The 23,074-nt window shown below is 52.4% G+C and overlaps 1 protein-coding gene across 1 annotated transcript in view; it reads left to right on the forward strand.

Annotated features, from left to right (window-relative positions):
• Window positions 1–23,074, forward strand: part of MYBPC2 (myosin binding protein C2) — a 35,035-nt gene that overhangs the window by 6,168 nt on the left and 5,793 nt on the right. Inside the window, exons 8-25 of the mRNA XM_035285914.3 lie at window positions 918–1,111; window positions 2,173–2,305; window positions 3,599–3,723; window positions 3,816–3,921; window positions 6,344–6,516; window positions 9,320–9,485; window positions 12,268–12,374; window positions 12,713–12,742; window positions 13,126–13,265; window positions 15,367–15,526; window positions 15,612–15,716; window positions 16,445–16,633; window positions 16,819–16,953; window positions 19,641–19,808; window positions 19,972–20,060; window positions 20,157–20,352; window positions 20,775–20,914; window positions 22,850–23,009. Coding sequence (XP_035141805.3) covers window positions 918–1,111; window positions 2,173–2,305; window positions 3,599–3,723; window positions 3,816–3,921; window positions 6,344–6,516; window positions 9,320–9,485; window positions 12,268–12,374; window positions 12,713–12,742; window positions 13,126–13,265; window positions 15,367–15,526; window positions 15,612–15,716; window positions 16,445–16,633; window positions 16,819–16,953; window positions 19,641–19,808; window positions 19,972–20,060; window positions 20,157–20,352; window positions 20,775–20,914; window positions 22,850–23,009 — 2,516 coding nt within the window. The remainder of the gene's footprint in view (window positions 1–917; window positions 1,112–2,172; window positions 2,306–3,598; window positions 3,724–3,815; window positions 3,922–6,343; window positions 6,517–9,319; window positions 9,486–12,267; window positions 12,375–12,712; window positions 12,743–13,125; window positions 13,266–15,366; window positions 15,527–15,611; window positions 15,717–16,444; window positions 16,634–16,818; window positions 16,954–19,640; window positions 19,809–19,971; window positions 20,061–20,156; window positions 20,353–20,774; window positions 20,915–22,849; window positions 23,010–23,074) is intronic.

The following is a 23,074-nucleotide window of genomic DNA, read 5'->3' on the forward strand; positions in this document are numbered from 1 at the left end:
GACTGAGCTATGTGAAATTGATGTTCTGTAGGCAAAAAGTGATTGAAAGCCTGGGTGCAGTGGCTCACACCTATAATCCCAGCACTTTGGGAGACTGATGCGGGAGGAAAGCTTGAGCCCAGGAGTTTAAGACTAACCTGGGCCACATAGGGAGACCGTGACTCTGCAAAAAAAACTAAATATTGGCAATCTCATATGCATTATCTGCTGGCGCACTTACCCACCCTTCACTTGCCCATGAATCCCCATAACCAAAGCCCTGAAATTCCATTTACTGATGGATTCATCATTCTGTCTCCAGCCAGCCAGCCACTCCCTTGGCTACCTCCCATCAACGTATTCACCCAACTGTGCAGTCATTTTCCCAATAACCTATGGAAATAAGAAAATCTGAAAAAAAATAATGATAAGAAATACCCCATGGACTGGGTGCGGTGGCTCATGCCTGTAATCCCAGCACTTTGGGAGGCCGAGGCGGGCAGATCACTTGAGGTCGGAAGACTGAGACCAGCCTGGCCAACATGGCAAAACCCCATCTCTAGTAAAAATACAAAAGTCAGCCAGAAGTGATGGCGGGCACCTGTAATCCCAGTTACTTGGAAGGCTGAGGCAGGAGAATCGCTTGAACTCAGGAGGTGGAGGTTGCATTGAGCCACTGCACTGCAGCCTGGGCAACAGAGGGAGACTCTGTCTCAAAAAGAAACAGCAACGAAAAAGAAATACCCAGTGGGGACCATGCCGGGAAGAGGCCAGGAGACCCCAGGAGGAGGCTGGGGCAATTGACCAGGCAGGAGAGAATAAGGCCCCTAAAGGGAAGGGTACTTGAGTGAGTCACGGAGCAAGTGAGTGAAGAAGGCAGAGGGACATCCTCCCCTCCTCACTCCCTGATGGCCCCTGTATGTTCCCCCACCCCCCAGGGAGGTGGTTGAGGAGGAGAAGAAGAAAAAGAAAGATGACGATGACCTAGGCATCCCCCCGGAGATTTGGGAGCTCCTGAAAGGGGCAAAGAAGAGCGAGTACGAGAAAATCGCCTTCCAGTATGGCATCACCGACCTCCGGGGCATGCTGAAGCGGCTGAAGAAGGCCAAGGTCGAGGTCAAAAAGAGTGCAGGTCAGCCCTGGTCTGGGGGGATCTGGGCCCTGCACCCAGGGACCCCCAGCCTCTTGGGTATCTAATGGTTGGGCCGCCCCCAGACCTATCTTTTCGAGGTCCCAGTGAGGTAGGAGGCAAGACCCAACTCCAGAGGTGGGCCTTGGACACTGGACCAAATTGAGGACTAGCTAAAACAGGGACAGGGTGGCAGCAGCTTTCCATGAGACACGCCCACCAGTGTACCATGTCAGTTAACCAGGGCTATAGCAACAGCTGGGAGTTACTGCCCCTTTCCCTGGCAACGAACAGACTGCCCAAAAGTTACCACCCTTTTCCTAGCAGTTTCTGTATGACCCACTCGTTAATCTACGGGTAATTAAAAGTGGGTAACAATCTGACTGCGGAACTGCCTGGAGCGCTTGCTCTCTGTCTGTGGGGTAACCCTGTTCTGCAGGCGCAGCTGGGGTACCATCACACTGCCGCTTTAATAACACTGTTTCTGGGCCGGGCGCCGTGGCTCACACCTGTAATCCCAGCACTTTGGGAGGCTGAGGTGGGCACATCCCCTGAGGTCAGCAGTTCGAGACCAGCCTGGCCAACATGGTGAAAGCCCCATCTCTACTAAAAATACAAAAATCAGCCGAGCGTGGTGGCATATACCTGTAATCACAGCTACTCGGGAGGCTGTGGCAGGAGAATCGCTTGAACCCGGGAGGCAGAGGTTGCAGTGAGCTGCGATTGTTTCATGGCACTCCAGCTGGGGGACAGAGCGAGACTCTGTCTCAAAAAATAAAGAAAGAAAGAAAGCTGTTTTTCTCTACCTTCCACTGGCTTGCCCTTGACTTCTTTCCTGGGTGAGGCCAAGAGCCCTTGCAGGTTAAGCCCCACTGTGGGGTCCCCTGCCCTGTATCACCACCAAGGGAATTCTCAGGGACCTCTAAGTTCATAGGAGGCCTCCTGACTTCCTCACTTTGACCTTGGAGAGCCCTTGGCCTGGGAAGGAGATGTGGTGCCTCTGGGGATGATCAGGGCAGTGAGGACCACTGGCTGCCATCCCCTCTGCGTGCCTCCATTTCCAGCATTCACAAAGAAACTGGATCCAGCCTACCAAGTGGACAGAGGCAACAAGATCAAGCTGGTGGTAGAGATCAGCGACCCAGACCTGCCCCTCAAGTGGTACAAGAACGGCCAGGAGATCAAACCGAGCAGCAAGTATGTGTGGGTCAGGCGACCCTGCACCGGGACATCCCAGTCCAGAGAAAGTGCCCGGAGACAAGGCCCATCACTCTTAACCAGAGAGGGCACTCTCACCCCTATAGGAAAAGTACAAATACCTCACTAGAAAAATAGACTAGGCCAGGTGTGGTGGCTCACGTCTGTAATCCCAACACTCTGGGAAGCTGAGGTGGGAAGACTGCTTGACCCCAGTTCAAGACCAGCCTGGACAATGTAACAAAACCACACCTCTACAAAAAATAAACAAAATTAAGGCTGGCCGTGGTGGCTCATGCCTGTAATCCAAGCACTTTGGGAGGCCAAAGAGGGTGGATTGCCTGAGCTCAGGAGTTTGAGACCAGCCTGGGCAACACGGTGAAACCCCATCTGTATTAAAATACAAAAAAAATTAGCTGGGTGTGGTGGCATGTACCTGTAATCCTGGCTACTCGGGAGGCTGAGACAGGAGAATTGCTAGAACCTGGGAGGCAGAGGTTGCAGTGAACCTAGATCATGTGACAGCACTCCAGCCTGGGCAACAGAGCGAGACCCTGTCTCAAAAAAAAGAAAAAAGAAAATGGGAACAAAAGTGTCTCTGCTCTCCAAACTGGCAAAACCTTTTGAAATTCTAAAACCCAGTGTTGGAGAAGAATAGCACAAATGTGGCTGGTGGGAATGTAAATTGGCAAGTCTCCTAAGGGCGGTGTATTAAAAAGCCTTCAGGTTGTGCCATCCTAGGTATGTATTGGGAGCAGTTATCGTGACCAAGCATTTTTAGCTACAAGGATATTTGCCAGGGCAAACACCAGACTAATGTTTTTGTATTTTTAGTTGATCATGTTGGCCCTCTGGTCTCAAACTCCTGACCTCAAGTGATCCTCCCGCCTTGGCCTTCCAAAGTGCTGGGATCACAGGTGTGAGCCACTGTGCCCAGCCTTGGCTGTGTTTTCTACATTTCCCATCAGGATCATAATTAGCTGGGTATGGTGGTGTGCACCTGTGATCCCAGCTACTCCGGGGCTGAGGTGGGAGGATCGCTTGAGCCCAGGAAGTCTAGGTTGCAGTGAACTAAGATTTCGCCACTGTACTCTAGCCTGGGTGACAGAGAGAGACCCTGTCTCAAAAATAAACAAAAATAAGTAGATAATTGAAACTGGGCCCTCAATTTCTTCCCACACAATTTGTCTCAGAGAGAGAGAGAGAGACTTACCTTGTGGACAGGTGAGCAGAGCTACCCCAGGACTAGGTGGATGCTCTGTGCCTTGGTTCGATGTGAGACTTTTGCATCAGGTACGTGTTTGAGAACGTTGGTAAGAAGCGAATTCTCACCATCAACAAGTGCACATTGGCGGATGACGCAGCCTATGAAGTCGCCGTCAAGGATGAGAAGTGCTTCACTGAGCTCTTCGTCAAAGGTGAGGCTGGCATTCAGGCCTGAGTGTGGAGAGGGACCGGAACTCCGGAGGGGGTCCTGAAACGACGGGTCTCCTCTCCCGCTGCCCCATAGAACCTCCAGTCCTGATTGTCACACCTCTTGAGGACCAGCAGGTGTTTGTGGGTGACCGGGTGGAAATGGCAGTGGAGGTGTCAGAAGAGGGTGCCCAGGTGATGTGGTAAGTGACCCTTGATCCCTGACCTCCACACAGAAGCATACAGCTTCTTTGCCTCTGCCCTGATCTTTATGGGACCTCCTGTGACCTCTCTTGGAGATTTCTGACCTTTACTCAGTAGTCACCCCCAGGATATCTCAGCTTTTCTCTATAAATCCTTACCTTCACCTAAAATTCTTTCTAGAATTTCGGACATCTACCCATCCTGTCCTCTTCAAGGTCCTTTTCCTGATTTCTTCTGTTCCATTAAATATTGGTTCATTTGACCCATCATCTGTCCCTTGTTCCACCTATCCATGTATCCACTTATCCATTCATCCATCCATCCATCCATATACTTAACCATCCATCCATCCATGCATCCATCCATCTACTCATCCATTTATCCATCCATCCACTCATCCATCCATTCATCCATCCATCCACTTAACCATCCATCCATCCATCCATCCATCCATCCATCCATCCATCCATCCACTCATCCATTCATCCATCCATCTACTTAACCATCTATCCATCCATCCACTCATCCATCCATTCATCCATCCATCTACTTAACCATCCATCCATCCATCCATCCATCCATCCATCCATCCATCCATCCATCCTACTCATCCATTCATCTATCCATCCATCCACTCATCCATCCATTCATCCATCCATCCACTTAACTATCCATCCATCCATTCATCTATCTACTCATCCATTCATCTATCCATCCATCCATCCATGCATCCACTTAACCATTCATCCATCCATCAGTCCATCCATCCATCCATCAGTCTATCCATCCATCCATCCACTTAACCATTCATCCATCTACTTAACCATCCATCAATCCACTCATCCATCCATCCACTCATCCATCCATCTATCCATCGGTCCATCCGTCCCATTAACCCATTCATCCATCTACTCATTCATCTATCTACTCTTCCATTTAGGTCGCCATCTAAATGGAAGATTCATGATTGGTCAAATGAATCAATATTTAATGGAACATCCATCAACGTATCAGTCCAGAGATCTATCCATCCACTCACTCACTCACCTGCCTACTTGCCCACCATCTACCCATCCATTCATCATCTATGTACCTATTCACCCATCCAGCAAATGTTTATCAAGCCCCTGTTGTGTGGTGGCACTCTTCTACATATCAGAGATATAATGGGGAGACAAAAATGTCAACATGGTACCTGCCTTCATGGCATCTATAATATGATAATTTGGTGGTGGTGGTGGTGTGTACACAGGAGGCAGAGATAGGCATTAGTCAAGTCATCACATAAATACACTTTAAAGTTCCATTTTGAGACTGGTTTTTTTTTTAGAGATGGGGTTTTACCATGGTCTTGATCTCTTGACCTCGTGATCAGCCTGCCTCGGCCTCCCAAAGTGCTGGGATTACAGGTGTGAGCCACTGTGCCCGGCCTTTTTTTTTTTTTTGAGACAGAGTCTCAAAAAAACAAGTTTCACCTTCTTGGACAGGATGGTCTCGATCTCTTGACCTCATGATCCGCCCGCCTCAACCTCTCAAAGTGCTGGGATTACAGGTGTGAGTCACTGCGCCCCGCCTTTGAGACTGGTTTGAAAGGAGCTGTAATGGATGCTGTAACAGCTCCCTAGGAGAAAGGCACTCAGGAGGTCAGGGAAGACTTCCTGGAGGAGATGACAGTTGAGCTGACATCTGAATGACACAAAGGTGTGGTGAAGAGAAGAGGGGAAAGTGCCCTGGAAAGGGAGAACCATTGACAGAGGCCACAACATTTGGACATTTGACGTTCCTCTGATGCCCAAGGCTTCCTCTCTGCTGAACTCTCCCCATGATATCTTTTTGTGTCCCCTGACTTCCAGCCAGTACCTTGAGGCAATTAACTAGTGTGGCCTGTGACCTCCTCCTCCTCTCTTTCCCTTTCCCCCAACCCACCATTTTTTTTGTTTTGTTTTGTTTTGAGATGAAGTCTCACTCTGTCATGCAGGCTGGAGTGCAATGGTGTGATCTTGGCTCACTGCAATCTCCGCCTCCTGGGTTCAAGCAATTCTTCTGCCTCAACTTCCTGAGAAGCTGGGATTACAGGTGCTTGCCACCATGCCTGGCTAATTTTTTATGTTTTCATTAGAGATGGGGTTTCACCATGTTGGCCAGGCTGGTCTTGAACTCCTGACCTTAGGTGATCCACCCACTTTGGCCTCCCGAAGTGCTGGAATTACAGGCGTGAGCCACCATACCTGGCCCTCTCTCTCCCCTTCACCTGACCTGTGACCCATCCGCCACTCAAGATGCCTCCGCCATTGTTTATGTCTCCTCCCTCCTGGGACCTCCCTTCTGACCCCTCTGCGTGGGTCCCCAGCCGACTATCCAAGACCCAGACCGAGGGCTGTGCTGTCTCCTCATGTCCCGCTCTGTGCCTTACCCACCTAGGATGAAAGATGGTGTGGAACTGACTCGGGAGGATTCCTTCAAGGCCCGGTACCGCTTCAAGAAGGACGGGAAGCGCCATATCCTCATCTTCTCGGACGTGGCCCTGGAGGACAGGGGTCGTTATCAGGTCATAACCAATGGTGGCCAGTGTGAGGCCGAGCTGATTGTGGAAGGTACGGGCCTCCAGGTGGGGCTGGAGTACGTATGCTTCTCCACGCAGCTTGAGGTTGCTCAGGTCCCCAGTCTGGAAGTTGTTCCTGACTCCTTTCTTTCCCACACACGCTATGTTCAACCCATCAGCGAGTCCTGGTGGCTCCAGCTTCAAAGTACATTTTGAATCCAGTTGGTTGTGGTGGCTCACGCTTGTAATCCCAGCACTTTGGGAGGCCAAGGTGGGTGGATCACTTGAGCTCGGGAGTTTGAGACCATCCTGGCCAACATGGTGAAACCCCGTCTCTACTCAAAATACAAAAATTAGCTGGGTGTGGTGGTGGGCACCTATAATCCTAGCTACTCAGGAGGCTGAGGAAGGAGAATTGCTTGAACCCAGGAGGCGGAGGTTGCTGTGAGCCGAGATCGTGCCATTGCACTCCAGCCTGGGTAACAAGAGCGAAACTTCATCTCAAAAAAAAAAAAAAAAAAATCTGAATCCAACCACAAGCCCTACTGTTGCTGCCCCTGCCTGGCCCAGGCCTTCCTCACCTCATGCCTGGACTGGGGTAGTTGTCTTCTCTCTGCCACTCCATGTCTATATCTGTCCCCTGACCTCCACCTCCCCAGCACCTGCCAGACTGAGCCTCATAAAACTTAAGTCCGATGGTGAAAGTCGAAGAGGTCTGCGGTCCGGTTAACAGTGCTGGGTCCGTTCTAGCATCCTGGTTTGGATGCGGGACTCCCGTTATGTACGATGCCGCCAGTGGGGGACGTTAGGTAAAGAGCGCATGGGACTCTATGTGCTATTTTTGCAAACTCCTGGAGTCTATAATGCTGTGAAAACAAGTAAAAACCAAACGAACTCAAGTCATTCATGGGCCAAACAAATGATGGCATTTCCATATGTGGTCATAAAAAAAAAAAAGAGAATGTTTTAGCCTGGGGGTAGCAACCACACCTGTCATCCCAACTCTTTGTGAGGCCGAGGTGGGGTCTAGAAGTTCAAGGCTGGCCTGGGGAACATGGCAAGACAGGTCTGTGTAAAAAAATTAGACTGAGTGTAGTGGCTCGGGCCAGGCTCGGTGGTTCATGCCTGTAATCCCAGCACTTTGGGAGGCTGGGGTAAGTGGATCACCAGAGGTTAGGAGTTCAAGACCAGCCTGGTCAACATGGTGAAACCCCATCTCTACTAAAAAAACAAAAATTAGCCAGGCATGGTGGCACATACCTGTAATCCCAGCTACTCGGGAGGCTGAGACAAGAGGTTCACTTGAACCCGGGAGGTTGCAGTGAACGGAGATCGCGCCACTGCACTCCAGTCTGGGTGACGAGCAAAACTCTGTCTCAAAAATAAATAAATAAATAAAGTAAAAAAAAAATCAAAACTTAGCTCGGTGTGGTGGTGCATCTGTAGTCCCAGCTACCTGAGATGCTGAGGAGGAAGAATCGTTTGAGCCCGGGAGGTCGAGGCTGAAATGAGCTATGATTGCAGCACTGCACTCCAACCTGGGTGACAGCGTGAGACCCTGTCTCTAAAATAAAAAGGAGCGTGGGGAGTTTTGAATGTACTGATTTGGGAAGATTTCCAAAATATATTCTTAGATGACAAAGCAAATATGCTTTGTATAGGAGGGAAGTGAGAAGGAAGGAAGGCAGGAGGGAGGGAGGGAGGAGGACATGTTCGGACAGGCATGGACATATTGGTTTTATAGCCCTAGACTACATGAGTGTTGCCTTAGGGGAGGGGACCCAGAGGAGGATGGGTGTGATGGCGCATGCCTGTAAATCCCAGCACTTCCGGAGGCCCAGAGGGGAGGATCACTTGAGCCCAGGAGTTTGAGATGTGCCTGGGCAACATAGCAACACCCCATCTCTTTAAAAAAAAAAAAAAAAAAAAGGCTCTCTATGCAGTATCTAGACACAAGAAAAAAAAAATGACTGGAGGTGGATGGGTGGAAGGGAGATTTTTGTCCCCTTTTTTTGAGACAGAGTCTTTCTCTGTCGCCCAGGCTGGAGTAGAATGGTGTGATCTCGGTTCACTGCAACCTCTGCCTCTGGGTTCAAGTGATTGTCCTGTCTCAGCCTCCGGAGTAGCCAGGATTACAGGCGTGCCACCATGTCTGGCTAATTTTTGTATTTATGGTAGAGACAGGGTTTCACCATGTTGGCTAGGCTGGTTTCTAACTCCTGACCTCAAGTGATCCGCCTGCCTCCGCTCCCCAAAATGCTGGGAGTACAGGCGTGAGCCACAAAAACATGAACATACATTTGAATGTGAGGTCCCATCCTTCTTCCCAACACCCTCCAGTGGCTCTCATTTTGCTGAGAGCCGGAGCAGAGTCCACTCCATGGGCTCTGACACCCGGAATCTGGGTCCATCGTCTCTGTCCATTTCACTCCTACCATGTCCGCTTCCCTCACCTACACCAACCTCCTGTGTCCTCAACCCGACACCTGCTTGTTCCCACAGAAACTCACAAAGTGCCTTCCCCCTCAGCTTCACAAAGTGCTGGGATGACAGGCGTGAGCCCCTGTGCCCTGTCACCTCGGGGCCTTTCCACGTACCAGTCCCTCTGCCTGCTAGGCTCTTCTTCATCCTCTGGGGATTCCTCCCTGCCTCCCTCAGGCCTCCTCGCTCCCTCTTCTGTTTCTTCACTGTCTCCTACTAGCACGTGAGCTTCCCAAGGCCAGCAGGTTGTTTCCAGGTTGTCCGTGGCTGTATCCCCAGCGCCTAGACCAGCACCTGGCATGCAGCAGGTACTCACAAGTGTCTGTGCACCCACTGGAGTAGTGACGGCTCCCTGTCTTTGTCTCCCTGACCAGAGAAACAGCTGGAGGTCTTGCAGGACATCGCGGATCTGACAGTGAAGGCCTCAGAACAGGCTGTGTTCAAATGTGAGGTGTCTGACGAGAAAGTGACAGGCAAGTGGTATAAGAACGGAATCGAGGTGCGGCCCAGCAAGAGGATCACCATATCCCATACAGGCCGGTGAGAGTGGGCTGCAGAAGTGGCTGGGGGCAGGGCATGTGGAGCAGTTAGCTTTAGCTGTATAACAAGCTGTCCCCCATTTTTTTTTTTTTTGAGACAGAGTTTTGCTCTCATTGACCACTCTGGAGTGCAGTGGCACGATCTCAGCTCACTGCAACCTCTGCCTCACAGGTTCAAGCGATTCTTCTGCCTCAGCCTCCCAAGTAGCTGGGATGCACCACCATGGCTGGCTAATTTTTTGTATTTAGCAGAGATGGGGTTTCACCGTGTTAGTCAGGCTGGTCTCAAACTCCTGACCTCAAGTGATCCACCTGCCTCAGCTTTCCAAAGTGCTGGGATTACAGGTATGAGCCACCACACCCAGCCAAATTTTTAAATTTAATTTAATTCCATTTTTTTTGGAGATGGAGTCTCACTCTGTTGCCCAGGCTAGAGTGCAGTGGTATAATCTAGGCTCACTGTAACCTCCACCTCTGAGGTTCAAGCAATTCTTCTGCCTTGGCCTCCTGACTAGCTGGGACTACAGGTGTGCCACCATGCCCGGCTCATTTTTATATTTTTAGTTGAGATGGGGTTTTGCTATATTGGCTAGGCTGGTCTCAAACTCCTGACCTCAGGTGATCCACCCACCTAGGCCTTTAAAAGAGCTGGGATTAAGGCGTGAGCCACGGTGCCTGTCCCATCCGCAAACTTAGTGGTTTAAAAGGATGAAGATTGGGCTCTGTGCAGTGACTCATACCTGTAATATCAGCACTTTTGGAGGCCAAGGCAGGAGGATTTCTGGAGCACAGGAGTTCAAGACCAGCCTGGGCAACACAGTGAGATACTCTTTCTAAATAAATAAATCAGGATTCATTTCATCTTGAGCCTGCAGGTTGATTGGGGGCCGGCTGATCCAGGATGGCCTCCTTCTTGCCTCTGTGGTGGCAGAATCTGGGCTCTGCTGACTTTGTGTGGGGCTATCAGGACCTCAGCTGGGACAGCTGGGCAGCCAGCACACTGCTCCCCATAGCACCTCCTCCTCCTCCTCCTCCAGTGGGCTCAGCCTAGCATGTTCATGAGGCAGAGGCAGAGGTCCTGAGAGAGCATGGGAGCAGACGAGGCCTCTGTGGCCCAGGCTGCAAATGAGCCCAATGCCACTTCCGCCATATTCTTGTTTTTCTTTTTCTTTTTGAGATGGAGTCTTGCTCTGTTGCCCAGGCTGGAGTGCAATGGTGCGATCTCGGCTCACCTCCACCTCCACCTCCAGGGTTCAACCAATTCTCCTGCCTCAGCCTCCTGAGAAGCTGGGGTTACAGGCACGTGCCACCACGCCTGGCTAATTTTTGTATTTTTATTAGAGATGGGGTTTCACCATGTTGGTCAGGCTGGTCTCAAACTCCTGACCTCGTGATCTGCCTGTCTTGGCCTCCCAAAGTGCTGGGATTATAGGTGTGAGCCACCACGCCTGGCACTTCCGCTATTTTCTATTAGGCACAGAAAGTCAGAGGCCAGCTCTGAGTCAAGGGCTGGGAAACAGATTCCAGCACTTGATGGGGATGCTGCAAGGTTGCGTTGCGAGGGTGTGGGCACGGGCAGGGGCAAGCCTCCGGCCATGTTTGCACAGTCAGCATGGCTCCAGCTCAGAAAATAAGAAGCTGGAATTCAACAGGTGGCACGTGGACACCTAAGACAAACACCTCATTATCTACAGCATGCGGAGAGCCACCATGATGGCCGGAAAGCATCGTGCCATCCAGGGCTTCCTGGCAGTAGCTCTTAGTGGGATGTAGGGTTCCCACTGTGTACTGTGTAGGGAACCATGCTGGCTGGTGGTCTCAATAATGATGGTAATGGCCAGGTGCAGTGGCTCATGCCTGTAATCCCAGCACTTTGGGAGGCCAAGTTGGGAGGATCAGTTGAGTTCAGGAGTTTGAGAGCAGCCTGGCTGGCCAACATGGTGAAACGCCGTCTCTACTAAAAATATAAAAATTATCTGCGTGTGGTGGAGCATGCCTGTAGTCCCAGATACTCAGGAGGCTGGGGCGGGAGAATCACTTGAACCCAGGAGGCAGAAGTTGCAGTGAGCCAAGACTGTGCCACTGTACTCTGGCCTAGTGACAGGGTGAGAATCCATCTCAAAAAAAAAAAAAACAACCCACCCCAACGCACACATAATGATAACACGTCCTGACACTTACAGGGCACCTATAAGTGCCAGGTACTTCTCTAGATGCCTTGTTTTTTTTGAGACAGGGTCTCAATCTGTCACCCAGCCTGGAGTGCAGCGGTGCAGTCACAGCTCACTGAAGCCTTGTTCTAGGCTGGAGCAACTCATCACCCAGCCTCCCCAGATGCTGAGATTACAGGCGTGAGCCACCATGCCCAGCCAAAGGACTGTATCCACCTGTTTATTTATTTATTATAGAGATAGGGTTTCCCCGTGTTGCCCTGGGTGATCTCCAACTCCTGGGCTCAAGCGATTCTCGATGCTCAGCCTCCCAAAGTGCTGGGATTACAGATGTGAGCCACTGTACCCTTCTCCATGCTTTACAACAACCTTGATGTAGATTGGCATCATTACCCCTATTTTATAGATGAAGAAACAGAGGCACAGAGAGGTTAAGTAACTTGCCCAAGGTCACACAGCCACCGATTTGAACCTAGGCCACAGCACTCCAAAGCCCTGGATAAGAATGCAGGCATGTGAATTGCACTGAGGGAAGCCAATGTGGGGGTGCAGCCCCATGGTGGTTCCCAGGGCAATCTGGCCCCAGCTCTACCCTGCTCCCCTACTTCTTAGGTTCCACAAGCTGGTGATCGATGACGTCCGCCCGGAGGATGAAGGAGACTACATGTTTGTGCCTGATGGCTACGCCCTGTCACTCTCGGCCAAGCTCAACTTCCTGGGTGAGGATGCCCTTCCTCCTTCCCTGTGGGCTGTACAACCCATCCTCCCAGACCCAGGGCCCAGGATGTCCCCCTCCAGGATTAAGGTTCCCTGAGTGCGAATGAGGACGACAGCAGGGGTCTGTCCCGCTCATGGCTGGAGTCAGAAGACAGAGGGAGAGCGCTGAACTCCCCGCTGACTGCTGCCTGGGAGGAGAGGTGGCTCCTGGGCCTGAACCTGTCCCCAGCACTCCAGTTCCCAGGGAGACTGCCAGACCCTCCCCTCTTCCTCTGGGCTGTGAAGGCAGGGCGAGGGGCCTGCTGGGTTTAGATCTAACCGTCCAGTCTTTGTCTTCCAGAAATCAAGGTGGAGTATGTTCCCAAGCAAGGTGAGCACCGGGGACTGCTCTGGGAGCCAGCCAGGGAGGAAGGGAGGGGCCGAGGGAGAGGGGGCAGGGTGAGGAAGGAGGGGCAGGGCGAGAGAGGAGGGGCGGGGTGAGGGAGGAGGGGCAGGGGGCAGCAGATAGATGGGGTGGTCAGCAGAGACCGAGGCACTGGGGTCTTGAGGGAGGAGGTGTTGGGGGCCTGGATCCCTGGGTCTGAGGGAGGAGGAGCTGGGGGCCTGGACTGTAGGATCTGAGGGAGGAGGGGTTGGGGGCCTGGACCCCCAGGTCTCTGTCACTGTTGGAACCCAGGGAGAGGATCTTGGAGATCCTCTCGTCGGGAATGGCCACCCATCCCCAGGGTTCCCATATCTCTTCTGTGCCACCAGAGCCACCAAAGATCCACTTGGACTGCTCGGGGAAGACCTCAGATAATTCGATTGTGGTTGTGGCTGGAAACAAGCTGAGGCTGGATGTGGCCATCACAGGGGAGCCCCCTCCCGTTGCCACCTGGCTGATGGGAGATGAGGTGGGTCGGGGCCTCCCCTCCGTCCTGACTTCCTTTCCCTTTAGGGAAGTCGCTTCTTTCCCCCTGAGCCTCAGTTTCATCCTCTATAAAATGAGGGTGGTGACTCCTTCTTCACAGGATTGTTTTGAAGATTGGAGATTATGTTTGTCCGTCACAGGTACGGGCCTAGCACATGGTGGACGCTCCATCCATTCATCCTTTCACCTTTCAGTTAATTAATCAGGCGATCGACCAGTTTAGCCTGCCAGCCATCTGTAACTCAGCCGCCCATCCACTGATGATTTTTTCATCAACGAGTTGATTAATTCACCCAGCCATCCACTCATCCAGTAATTAATCCATTTGTCCATTTATTCATCAACCAATCCAGTTATCCATTTATCCAGAAACATATCTACCCATTTATCTAGCTATATTTTTTATTATTTAAAAAATATGTATATACATCTATGTGTGTGTAAAATATATATATGTATATACACACACACACACACACACACACACATATATATATATATATATATATATATATATATATATATAGAGAGAGAGAGAGAGAGAGAGAGAGAGAGAGAGAGAGAGGGAGAGAGGGAGAGAGAGATGGAGCCTCACTCTCTCACCCAGGCTGGAGTGCACTGGTGCGATCTCGGCTCACTGTGACCCCTGCTTCCAGGGTTCAAGGAGTGACTCCTTCTTCAGCCTCCCTAGTAGCTGGGATAACAGGCGCTTGCCACTATGCCTGGCTAATTTTTGTAGTTTTTTTGTAGCAATGGGATGTCACCATCTTGGCTAGGCTAGTCTTGAACTCCTGACCTTGTGTTCCACCCACCTCAACCTCCCAAAGTACTGGGATTACAGGCATGAGCCACTGTACCTGGCTATCTATCTATCCATCTGTCTATCTATCTATCTATCTATCTATCTATCTATCTATCTATCATCTATCTATCTATCATCTATCTATCTTCTATCTATCTATCTATCATCTATCTATCTATCTATCTAATTTTTTGAGGGGGGGTTGCACTCTGTCACCCAGGCTGGAGTGCAGTGGAGTGGTCTTGGCTCACTGCAACCTCTGCCTCCCAGGCTCAAGTGATCCTCCCACTTCAGCCTCCAGAGTAGCTGGGATCACAGGAGTATGCCAGCATGCCTGGCTAATTTTTTGTATTTTTGTAGAGACAGGGTTTCACCATGTTGCCCAAGCTGGTCTCCTGAGCTCAAGCGATCCTCCCACCTTGGCCTCCCAGAGTGCTAGGATTACAGGCATGAGCCAACATGCCCAGCCATATCTACAGATTCCTATATCCATCCGTCCAACAAATATTTGAACCTTGCATGCCCCAGGCCCTAGGACAGCTCAGTTTTTCATTTCTCCCTGTGCCTCAGTTTCCTCTTCTGTCAAATGGACAGAGTTGGCTCGACATTCTTGCATTCACTCACTCAGCAGGCATCCCGGAAGGCTTCCTTTGCACCAGGGACTGAGGATGCAGCCATGAGCTGGATGCAGCTCCTGCCCTCCAGGAGCCTTCATTTTATTTAAAATGTATTTATTTATTTTAAAATTTGCCCACCTGTTGCCCACACTGGCCTTGAACTCCTGGGCTTGAGCGATCCTCCTGCCTCAGCCTCCCAAAGTGCTGGGATTACCGGCGTGAGCCACTGCGCCCTGCTCAGGAGCCTTCACTCTTGTGGAGAGGCTAATTAACACCTGCCCAAGCAGCCATGGTCCAGAGTGCTCTGACTGAGATAAAGGGAGGTTCTAGAAGCTATGAGAACCCAGGGGTTGGAGCCAGCACTTCCAGCTGAGGGCATCCAGGAAGGCTTCCTGGAAGAGGTGTCTTCTGAGTGTGTCCTGAAGGATGAGTAAGAGCCTAGTGTTGCATGTACAGGGACCAGCCTTGCAAAATCTCTGGGACAAGACAGTTCGGTGTTTTTAATGAAGGACGGCATTTGGAGGTGGAGGACGGCAGCGGAGCGCGAGGACCCTGTGTGTCGATGGGAAACCATGGGAGGATCCTGAGCAGGGCAGTGGCAGAGGCAGGCCTGGGTTTGCTTGGGGACACGATGGGCTGCAAGGCCATCTGGTGGCTGTGTCCAGGTATTCACGTCCACTGAGGGCAGAGTCCGCATCGAGAAGCGGGTAGACTGCAGCAGCTTTGTGATTGAGAGCGCGGAGCGGGCGGATGAGGGCCGCTACACCATCAAGGTCACCAACCCTGTCGGCGAGGACGTGGCCTCCATCTTCCTGCGGGTGGTGGGTGAGTAGAGAAAGCCAAGGTGGTCTGGCCGAGGGGTGGCTCCCTGAGGCCCTGAGGGGCCACCTGACTCTCCTGCCCCCTGCAGATGTCCCAGACCCCCCGGAAGCCGTGCGCGTCACCTCGGTTGGAGAGGATTGGGCCATCCTTGTCTGGGAGCCACCCAAGTATGACGGGGGGCAGCCCGTCACCGGTGAGTGCCTCTGTCCTCATGACCCCTGACCCCTCCTTCTGTCCTTCTGCCTTCTCTCATTGTTTTTTTTTGAGACAGAGTCTCATTCTGTCACCCAGGCTGGAGTGTAGTAGCTTGGTTCTGGCTCACTGCAACCTCTGCCTCCTGGGTACAAGCAATTCTCCTACCTCAGCCTCCCAAGTAACTGGGTTTACAGGCACCCGCCACTACGCCCAGCTAATTTTTGTATTTATAGTAGAGATGGGGTTTCACCATGTTGGCCAGGCTGGTTTTGAACTCCTGACCTCAAATGATCTGCCCACCTTGGCCTTCCAAAGTGCTGGGATTACAGGCGTGAGCCACCGTGCCAGCCTCCGCCTTCTCCTTTACCTCCCAGAGCCCTCAGTGACTGACATCTGACCCCTGATTTTTCATTTTGCCATCTCACAATCCCTTTGGTCTTCCCCCTTCCTTTACTCACTGGTGACCTCGGAATTCTCACTTTGACCCATAGCCTGGGTTTTCCTATGACTCCCGGCCCGCTGGTTCATAAGCTGTGACCCCTCTTGATTACTGACTCCAGGACTGGTGGCCTCCGGATGCTCTGTGGCCCCTGAGATCCACCTAAGATTCATGGCCTCAGACCGCCCTGGGTCATGTGATCCTCTGGATGTGACCCTCACTCCACCAGCTGACCTGTGCCCCATGTCCTCCCGTCCCCTCTTCTCCTCTCTGCTTGGAGCCTCCAGGGTACCTCCTGGAGCGGAAGAAGAAGGGCTCTCAGCGCTGGATGAAGCTGAACTTTGAGGTCTTCACGGAGACCACGTATGAGTCCACCAAGATGATCGAGGGCGTCCTCTACGAGATGCGCGTCTTTGCTGTCAATGCCATAGGCGTCTCCCAGCCCAGCATGAACACCAAGCCTTTTATGCCTATTGGTAATGTCCCCTGCACTCTGACCCATCATCCCCCGTCCACCTCTGACCCATCTTCTGCCTGTCATCAATCTCTGACCCTACACCCTGGCCTTCTGACCACTCATTCTACCTCTGACCCCTGTCCGTTCCTGCTGACCCCTGACTCCTCATTCCCTATCATATCCTCTTTTTCTGGATGCTTCCAGCACCCACAAGTGAACCCCTGCACCTGGTGGTGGAGGATGTGACAGACACCACCACCACACTCAAGTGGAGGCCTCCGAACAGGATCGGGGCAGGTGGCATCGATGGGTACCTGGTGGAGTACTGCCTGGAAGGCTGTGAGTGACCCTGGCAGGCCTGGTGGGGGTGGTGTCCAGCACAGATCCCCCTGGGGGTATCCAGTCCAGGGACCTGAAAGCAGGACCGTGCATGAAGAGAGATGGGTGCAGCGGCCTGCTTGTGTTTTGTGTCTGTGCCGTCATGAGTCGCTGGGATGAGACCCCCAGTGACTAGTGTGTTTTCTCTCCCTTCTTTCTTTCTACATCCGTCCTCCATACAGCAGTGACTTTCTGTCCATTCCATCTATCCATCCATCCACTCATTTTTTTTTACTTCTATGCCTTCTTTCGTCCCTCTATTCATTTATCTATCTAACCAATATTTCATTCATCCATCTTAACATCCACCCATCCATCCATCTGTCCATCTGTCTGTCCATTCATCCATCCATCTATCCGTCCATCTATTCATTCATCCACCCACCCACCCATCCATATTCCCATCCATCCATCCATCTACCCACCCATCCATATTTCCATCCATCCATCCATCCATCCATCCATCCATCCATCCATCATCCATATTCCCACCCACACACCCATCCATATTTTCATCCATCTATCCCTCCATTTGTCCCTCTGTCCACCCATCCATCATCCATCCATCAATCCATTCATCCACCCACCCACCCATCTATATTTCCGTCCATCCACCCCATTCCTTTATTTATCCATCTGTCCATCTATCCATCCATTCATCCATCCATCCTTATTTCCTTCCTTCCTTTCTCTCTCTTTTTAAATTTTTGAGACAGGGTATCACTATCACCCAGGCTGGAGTGCAATGGCACAATCATAGCTCACTTCCGCCTCGACCTCCTGGACTCAAGTGATCTTCTCACCTCAGCTTCTCAAGTAGCTGGGGCTATAGGCATGTGCCAACATGCCTGGCTAATTTTTTGATTTTTTGTAGAGACAAGGTCTCACAATGTTGCCCAGGCTGGTCTCAAACTCCTGGACTCAAGCCATCTGTCCACCTTAGCTTCCCAAAGTGCTGGGATTACAAGTGTGAGCCACCATGCCCAGCCCTTTTTCCCTTTTATTTCTCCCTTTTGCCCTTTTTCTCTGTCCTCCCTCCCTTCCTTTTCTCCTGCCTGCCATTCACTTGTCTACCCAGTCATCCATCCATACTTCTATCCATCTGAAAGTCATTTGAATCTTCCAGCCATCCATTCAGTAACATTTTTTCATCCATATATCTGTCTCTTCACCACCATCTTTGCTTCCTTCATTTTTTCTACCTATATGGCCATCCAACCATCTGTCCACCTAACTAGCCATCGATCATCTGTACCTCCATATATTCACCCTCCATCCTCCACCAAACATTTACTGAACACTGACTGAGTGCCTGGCCCAGCTCCATGGCTATGGAGATGTCTCAGACACAGCCATCTCTCTGGGAGGACGGACATGATCACCTCGACACAACATCCCAGGCCTTAAAGTCAGACGGATGTGGGTTCCAACCCTTCCCCTCCACTGTCTGACTGTGTGTCCTTGGGCAAGTCTCTGAGCCTCAGTATCTTCATCTAACAATGGCGAAGACAGTTATCATCTTGACAGGGTATAGTGACGATGCACTTGAGAATGCATGGAAGGGAGGGATGGTTCAACCCTCATCAGCTTCCTCCCTCCTTCTCTCTTTCATGCCCTTTACCCCATTCCTTCCCTGGTTGGCTGCTCCCAATCTGACGTTTCAGAACCCAGCTTGTTAGAGTTCACTCTGTTGATTGCTGTTCTGAGCCAGCAGTCCTGAGTTCCCCAACCCATGGCCATAAACCCAAGACAGAAAAGCGTGTAACAAAAAGCAGGCAATCTGAAGAGCTCTGACCCTGCCCTCAGCCCGCCCTCCTGGACACCCCCTCCGACTGTGCCTCAGACAGTGCCAGGACCTCTGCTCCTCTGTGCCAGCCTTGCAGGAGAGCAGAGCTTGAGAGTGTGCTGGAGTCAGACAGACATGGGTTTAACATCCTAGTCCACCCAGCCTGAGCTGTGTGTCCAGGCTGATCTCGAACTCCTGGGCTTGAGAGATCTTCCTGCCTTGGCCTCCCAAATTGCTGGGATTACAGGCATGAGCTATTGCGCCCAGGGAAAGTTTTTTTTTTTTTTTTTTTGAGATTGAGTCTTGCTCTGTCACCCAGGCTGGAGTTCAGTGGTGCCATCTTGGCTCATTGCAACCTCTGCCTCCCAGGTTCAAGCAATTCTCCTGCTTCAGCCTCTCGAGTAGCTGGGATTACAGGTGCCTGCCATCATGCCCGGCTAATTTTTGTGTTTTTAGTAAAGACAGGGTTTTGCCATCTTGGCCAGGCTGGTCTTGAACTCCTGGACTCAAGTGATGTGCCCACCTCAGCCTCCCAAAGTGCTGGGATTACAGGCGTGACACCATGCCTGGCTGAAAGTTCTTTAACCTCTCTGGCCCTCATGCTGACATGTTAGAGACGTTTTCTCATCCCTAACATGGGGATAGCACAGGGTTGAGGTAAGAATTAATGAGCGAACAGAGGTGCCACCCTCAGAACCTGGCCATGATGGATGCTTAACTAACCAGCCGCCTTTGCCACTGCCACCACTGCTGCTGGGAACTTGACCAGTGCTGGCTCAAGTCCCAAGTCCCCGGGAGAAACGGGAGCGGAGGCTGGGAGGAGAGTGTGAGATCCACCAGCCAGCGGGGCGTCTCTCTGCAGCCGAGGAATGGGTCCCCGCCAACACTGAGCCCGTGGAGCGCTGTGGCTTCACTGTCAAGAATCTCCCCACCGGAGCCAGAATCCTCTTCCGAGTCGTCGGGGTCAACATCGCGGGGCGCAGCGAGCCGGCCACCCTGGTCCAGCCAGTCACCATTAGGGAGATTGCGGGTGCGTGGACCCTGACCCTGCGCCCCGAAAGACCCAGCTGGCGTCATTCCGGCGGCCCTTTCCGTGTCATCGGCCACACCACCCCAGACAGCCTCATCGCCGTTGGCCCCCGGAACATGCCCCGACCCCCCGTTGAGTCCCCTCCCTGTGTTTGCGCCCTCAGAGCCACCCAAGATCCGGCTCCCCCGCCACCTCCGCCAGACCTACGTCCGCAAAGTGGGAGAGCACCTCAACCTTGTGGTTCCCTTCCAGGTCAGGGGAGCGGGACCGGGGCGGGGGTCGGCTCCTGCGCAAGCCCCCCTGTGTGCGGGTGGAGCCCCACTGACCCGCCCCGCCCTCTCCTCGCAGGGAAAGCCCCGGCCCCAGGTGGTGTGGACCAAGGGCGGAGCCCCGCTGGACACCTCCCGCGTGCACGTGCGGACCAGCGACTTCGACACCGTGTTCTTCGTGCGCCAGGCGGCCCGCTCCGACTCCGGGGAGTACGAGCTGAGCGTGCAGATCGAGAACATGAAGGACACTGCTACCATCCGCATCCGCGTTGTGGGTGCGCGCGCTGGGCAGGGCCTATGGGGGGCCAGGAGGGGCGGGGATAGGGAGTGATGGGGGAGAGGGTGAGAAGAGGGGTCGCAGGAGGTGGGGAGATGAGGGGTGGGAGAAGAGGTGGGGAGATGAGGGGTGGGAGAGGAGGTAAGGAGCAAGGCAAGTACCCGGGCTCGGAGTAGAAGAGAGATGAAGATGGGGAAGCCCCTGAGAGAGAGATTGGGTGGAGAGAGGAAGTGGGGAGACACGGGGGTGAGGAGGGATGAGGATGGCCCAGGACGGGAAGACGTGAAGTGAGACTGGCATGGGGGAGGCCGTAAGGTGGGAATGGAGCATAAGAGAGGTTAGAATCAGGAGAGGAGGTAGGGTTGTGGAGAGGGAAGGGGAGGGGCTGAGGACTGACTTGTCACACTTTCCCCCTTCCAGAAAAGGCTGGGCCCCCCATAAATGTGATGGTGAAGGAGGTGTGGGGCACGAACGCGCTGGTGGAGTGGCAGGCCCCCAAGGACGATGGGAACAGTGAGATCATGGGGTATTTGGTCCAGAAAGCAGACAAGAAGACCATGGTGAGAGATCAGGGGGGTGACGGGGAAGAGGGGTGGGCGTCAGAGCAGGTGCAGATGTCCCCATGTCACAGCTGGAAGGGCCTGGAGGACAGGCCGGGCTGGGAGGGAAGTCTCTTTTAGCTGAGACTTGGTGCATGATGGGTTTTCATTTTCTTTTTTCACTGAGGTCAACTTCACATAATGGAATTAGCCATTCGCCGCTCTAAAGAGAACAATTCTGCAGCACTTCGGACATTTGCAGGGTTGTGGGGCCACTGCCTCTACCCCATCCACTTTCATCCCCCAGAGAAGCCCTGTACCCATGAGCGCCACCCCCTGGCGTCCCCCAGCCCCTGCCCCAGCCCCTGGCAGCCACCAATTTGCTTTCTGGCTCCATGGATTTACCTACTCCCAACGTTTCCTACACACAGAACCCTAACTACGTGACCTTTGCGTGTGGCTTTGTTAGCTCCGCACAGGTTCACCCATGCTGCAGCGTGCCCGGCGTGTCTGTGGGGCAATCCTGCTTTTAGAATTCTGTCACCCAGGCTGGAGTGCAGTGTCTCAATCACAGCTCACTGCGACCTCTGCCTCTGAGGTCAGGTGATCCCCCCACCCCAGCCTCCCAAGTAGCTGGAAATACAGGCACACACCACCATGCCCTGCTAATGTTTATAGAGACAGGGTCTCACTATGTTGTCCAGTCTGGTCTTGAACTCCTGGGCTCAAGTCATCCTCCCACCTCAGCCTCCCAAAGTGTTGGGATTCCAGGTGTGAGCCACTGCACCTGGCCTTAATTTCTTTTTGCTTTCTTATTTTTTGAGAAGAAGTCTTGCTCTGTCACCAGACTGGAGTGCAATAGCTTGATCTTGGCTCACTGTCACCTCCTGGGCTCAATCGATTCTCCTGCCTCAGCCTCCCGAGTAGCTGGGACTACAGGCACACACCACCATGCCCAGCTAATTTTTTTGTATTTTTAATAGAGATGGAGTTTCACCATGTTGGCCGGGATGGTCTTGATCTCTTGACCTTGTGATCTGCCTGCCTCAACTTCCCAAAGTATTGGGATTACAAGCGTGCTCCACTGCACTGGGTCTCATTTTTTTTTTTTAATTTTCGAGACAGGGTCTTGCTCTGTCACCCAGGCTGGCATGCAGTGGCATGATCATGGCTCACTGCAGCTTCAAACTCCCAGGCTCAGGCAGTCCTCCTCCCTCAGCCTCCAGAGTAGCTGGGACTATAGGTGCTGGCTGCCAGGCCTGGCTAAATTTTTTGATTTTTTGAAGAGACAGGGTCTCACCACATTCCCCATGCTGGTCTCAAACTCCTGGGCTCAAGTGAGCCTCCCACCTCAGCCTCCCAAAGAGCTGGGATTACAGGCGTGAGCCACGGTGCCTGACCCAGTCTTAGGGTATTCGGAATGATGCTTCCTTGTCTGGGCAGACCGTTTCATTCGTCCATCCCAGCGCTGATAGGCACTGGGTTGGTTCCACCTGTTGGCCACTGTGAGTAGTGCGCCATGAGTGACAAGTTTTTTTTGTTTTTTTGTTTTTTTTGACATGGAGTTTTGCTCTTGTTGCCCGGGCTGGAGTGCAATGGAGTTACCTTGGCTCACCGCAACCTCCGCCTCCTGGGTTCAAACAATTCTCCTGCCTCAGCCTCCCGAGTAGCTGGGATTACAGGCATGCGCCACCACGCCTGGCTAATTTTGTATTTTTAGTAGAGACGGGGTTTCTCCATGTTGGTCAGTCTGTTCTTGAACTCCCAATCTCAGGTCATCCACCTACCTCGGCCTCTCAAAGTGCTGGGATTACAGGGATGAGCCACCATGCCCGGTGTGACAAGTTTTATAAACACTGGATGTGCTTTTCTCATGCCTGGCCCTTCTTGCATCTGTGTCTTGTGTGTGACCCTCTGGCCCTGACCCGCCTGGTCCCCCCTTTTTCCCCACGCTAGGAGTGGTTCAACGTCTATGAACGCAACCGGTCCACTAGCTGCACCATATCCGACCTCATCGTGGGCAACGAATACTATTTCCGAGTTTACGCTGAGAACATCTGTGGGCTCAGTGACACACCTGGTGTCTCCAAGAACACGGCTCGAATCCTCAAGACAGGTACAGCCAGCCCGCTCCACGGCCCAGACCCACCCCCACTGCTCTCCCGCCCTCCCCTCCCCACT

The sequence above is a fragment of the Callithrix jacchus genome, chromosome 22, assembly GCF_049354715.1.
Source record: "Callithrix jacchus isolate 240 chromosome 22, calJac240_pri, whole genome shotgun sequence".
NCBI classification, from domain to species: domain Eukaryota; kingdom Metazoa; phylum Chordata; class Mammalia; order Primates; family Cebidae; genus Callithrix; species Callithrix jacchus.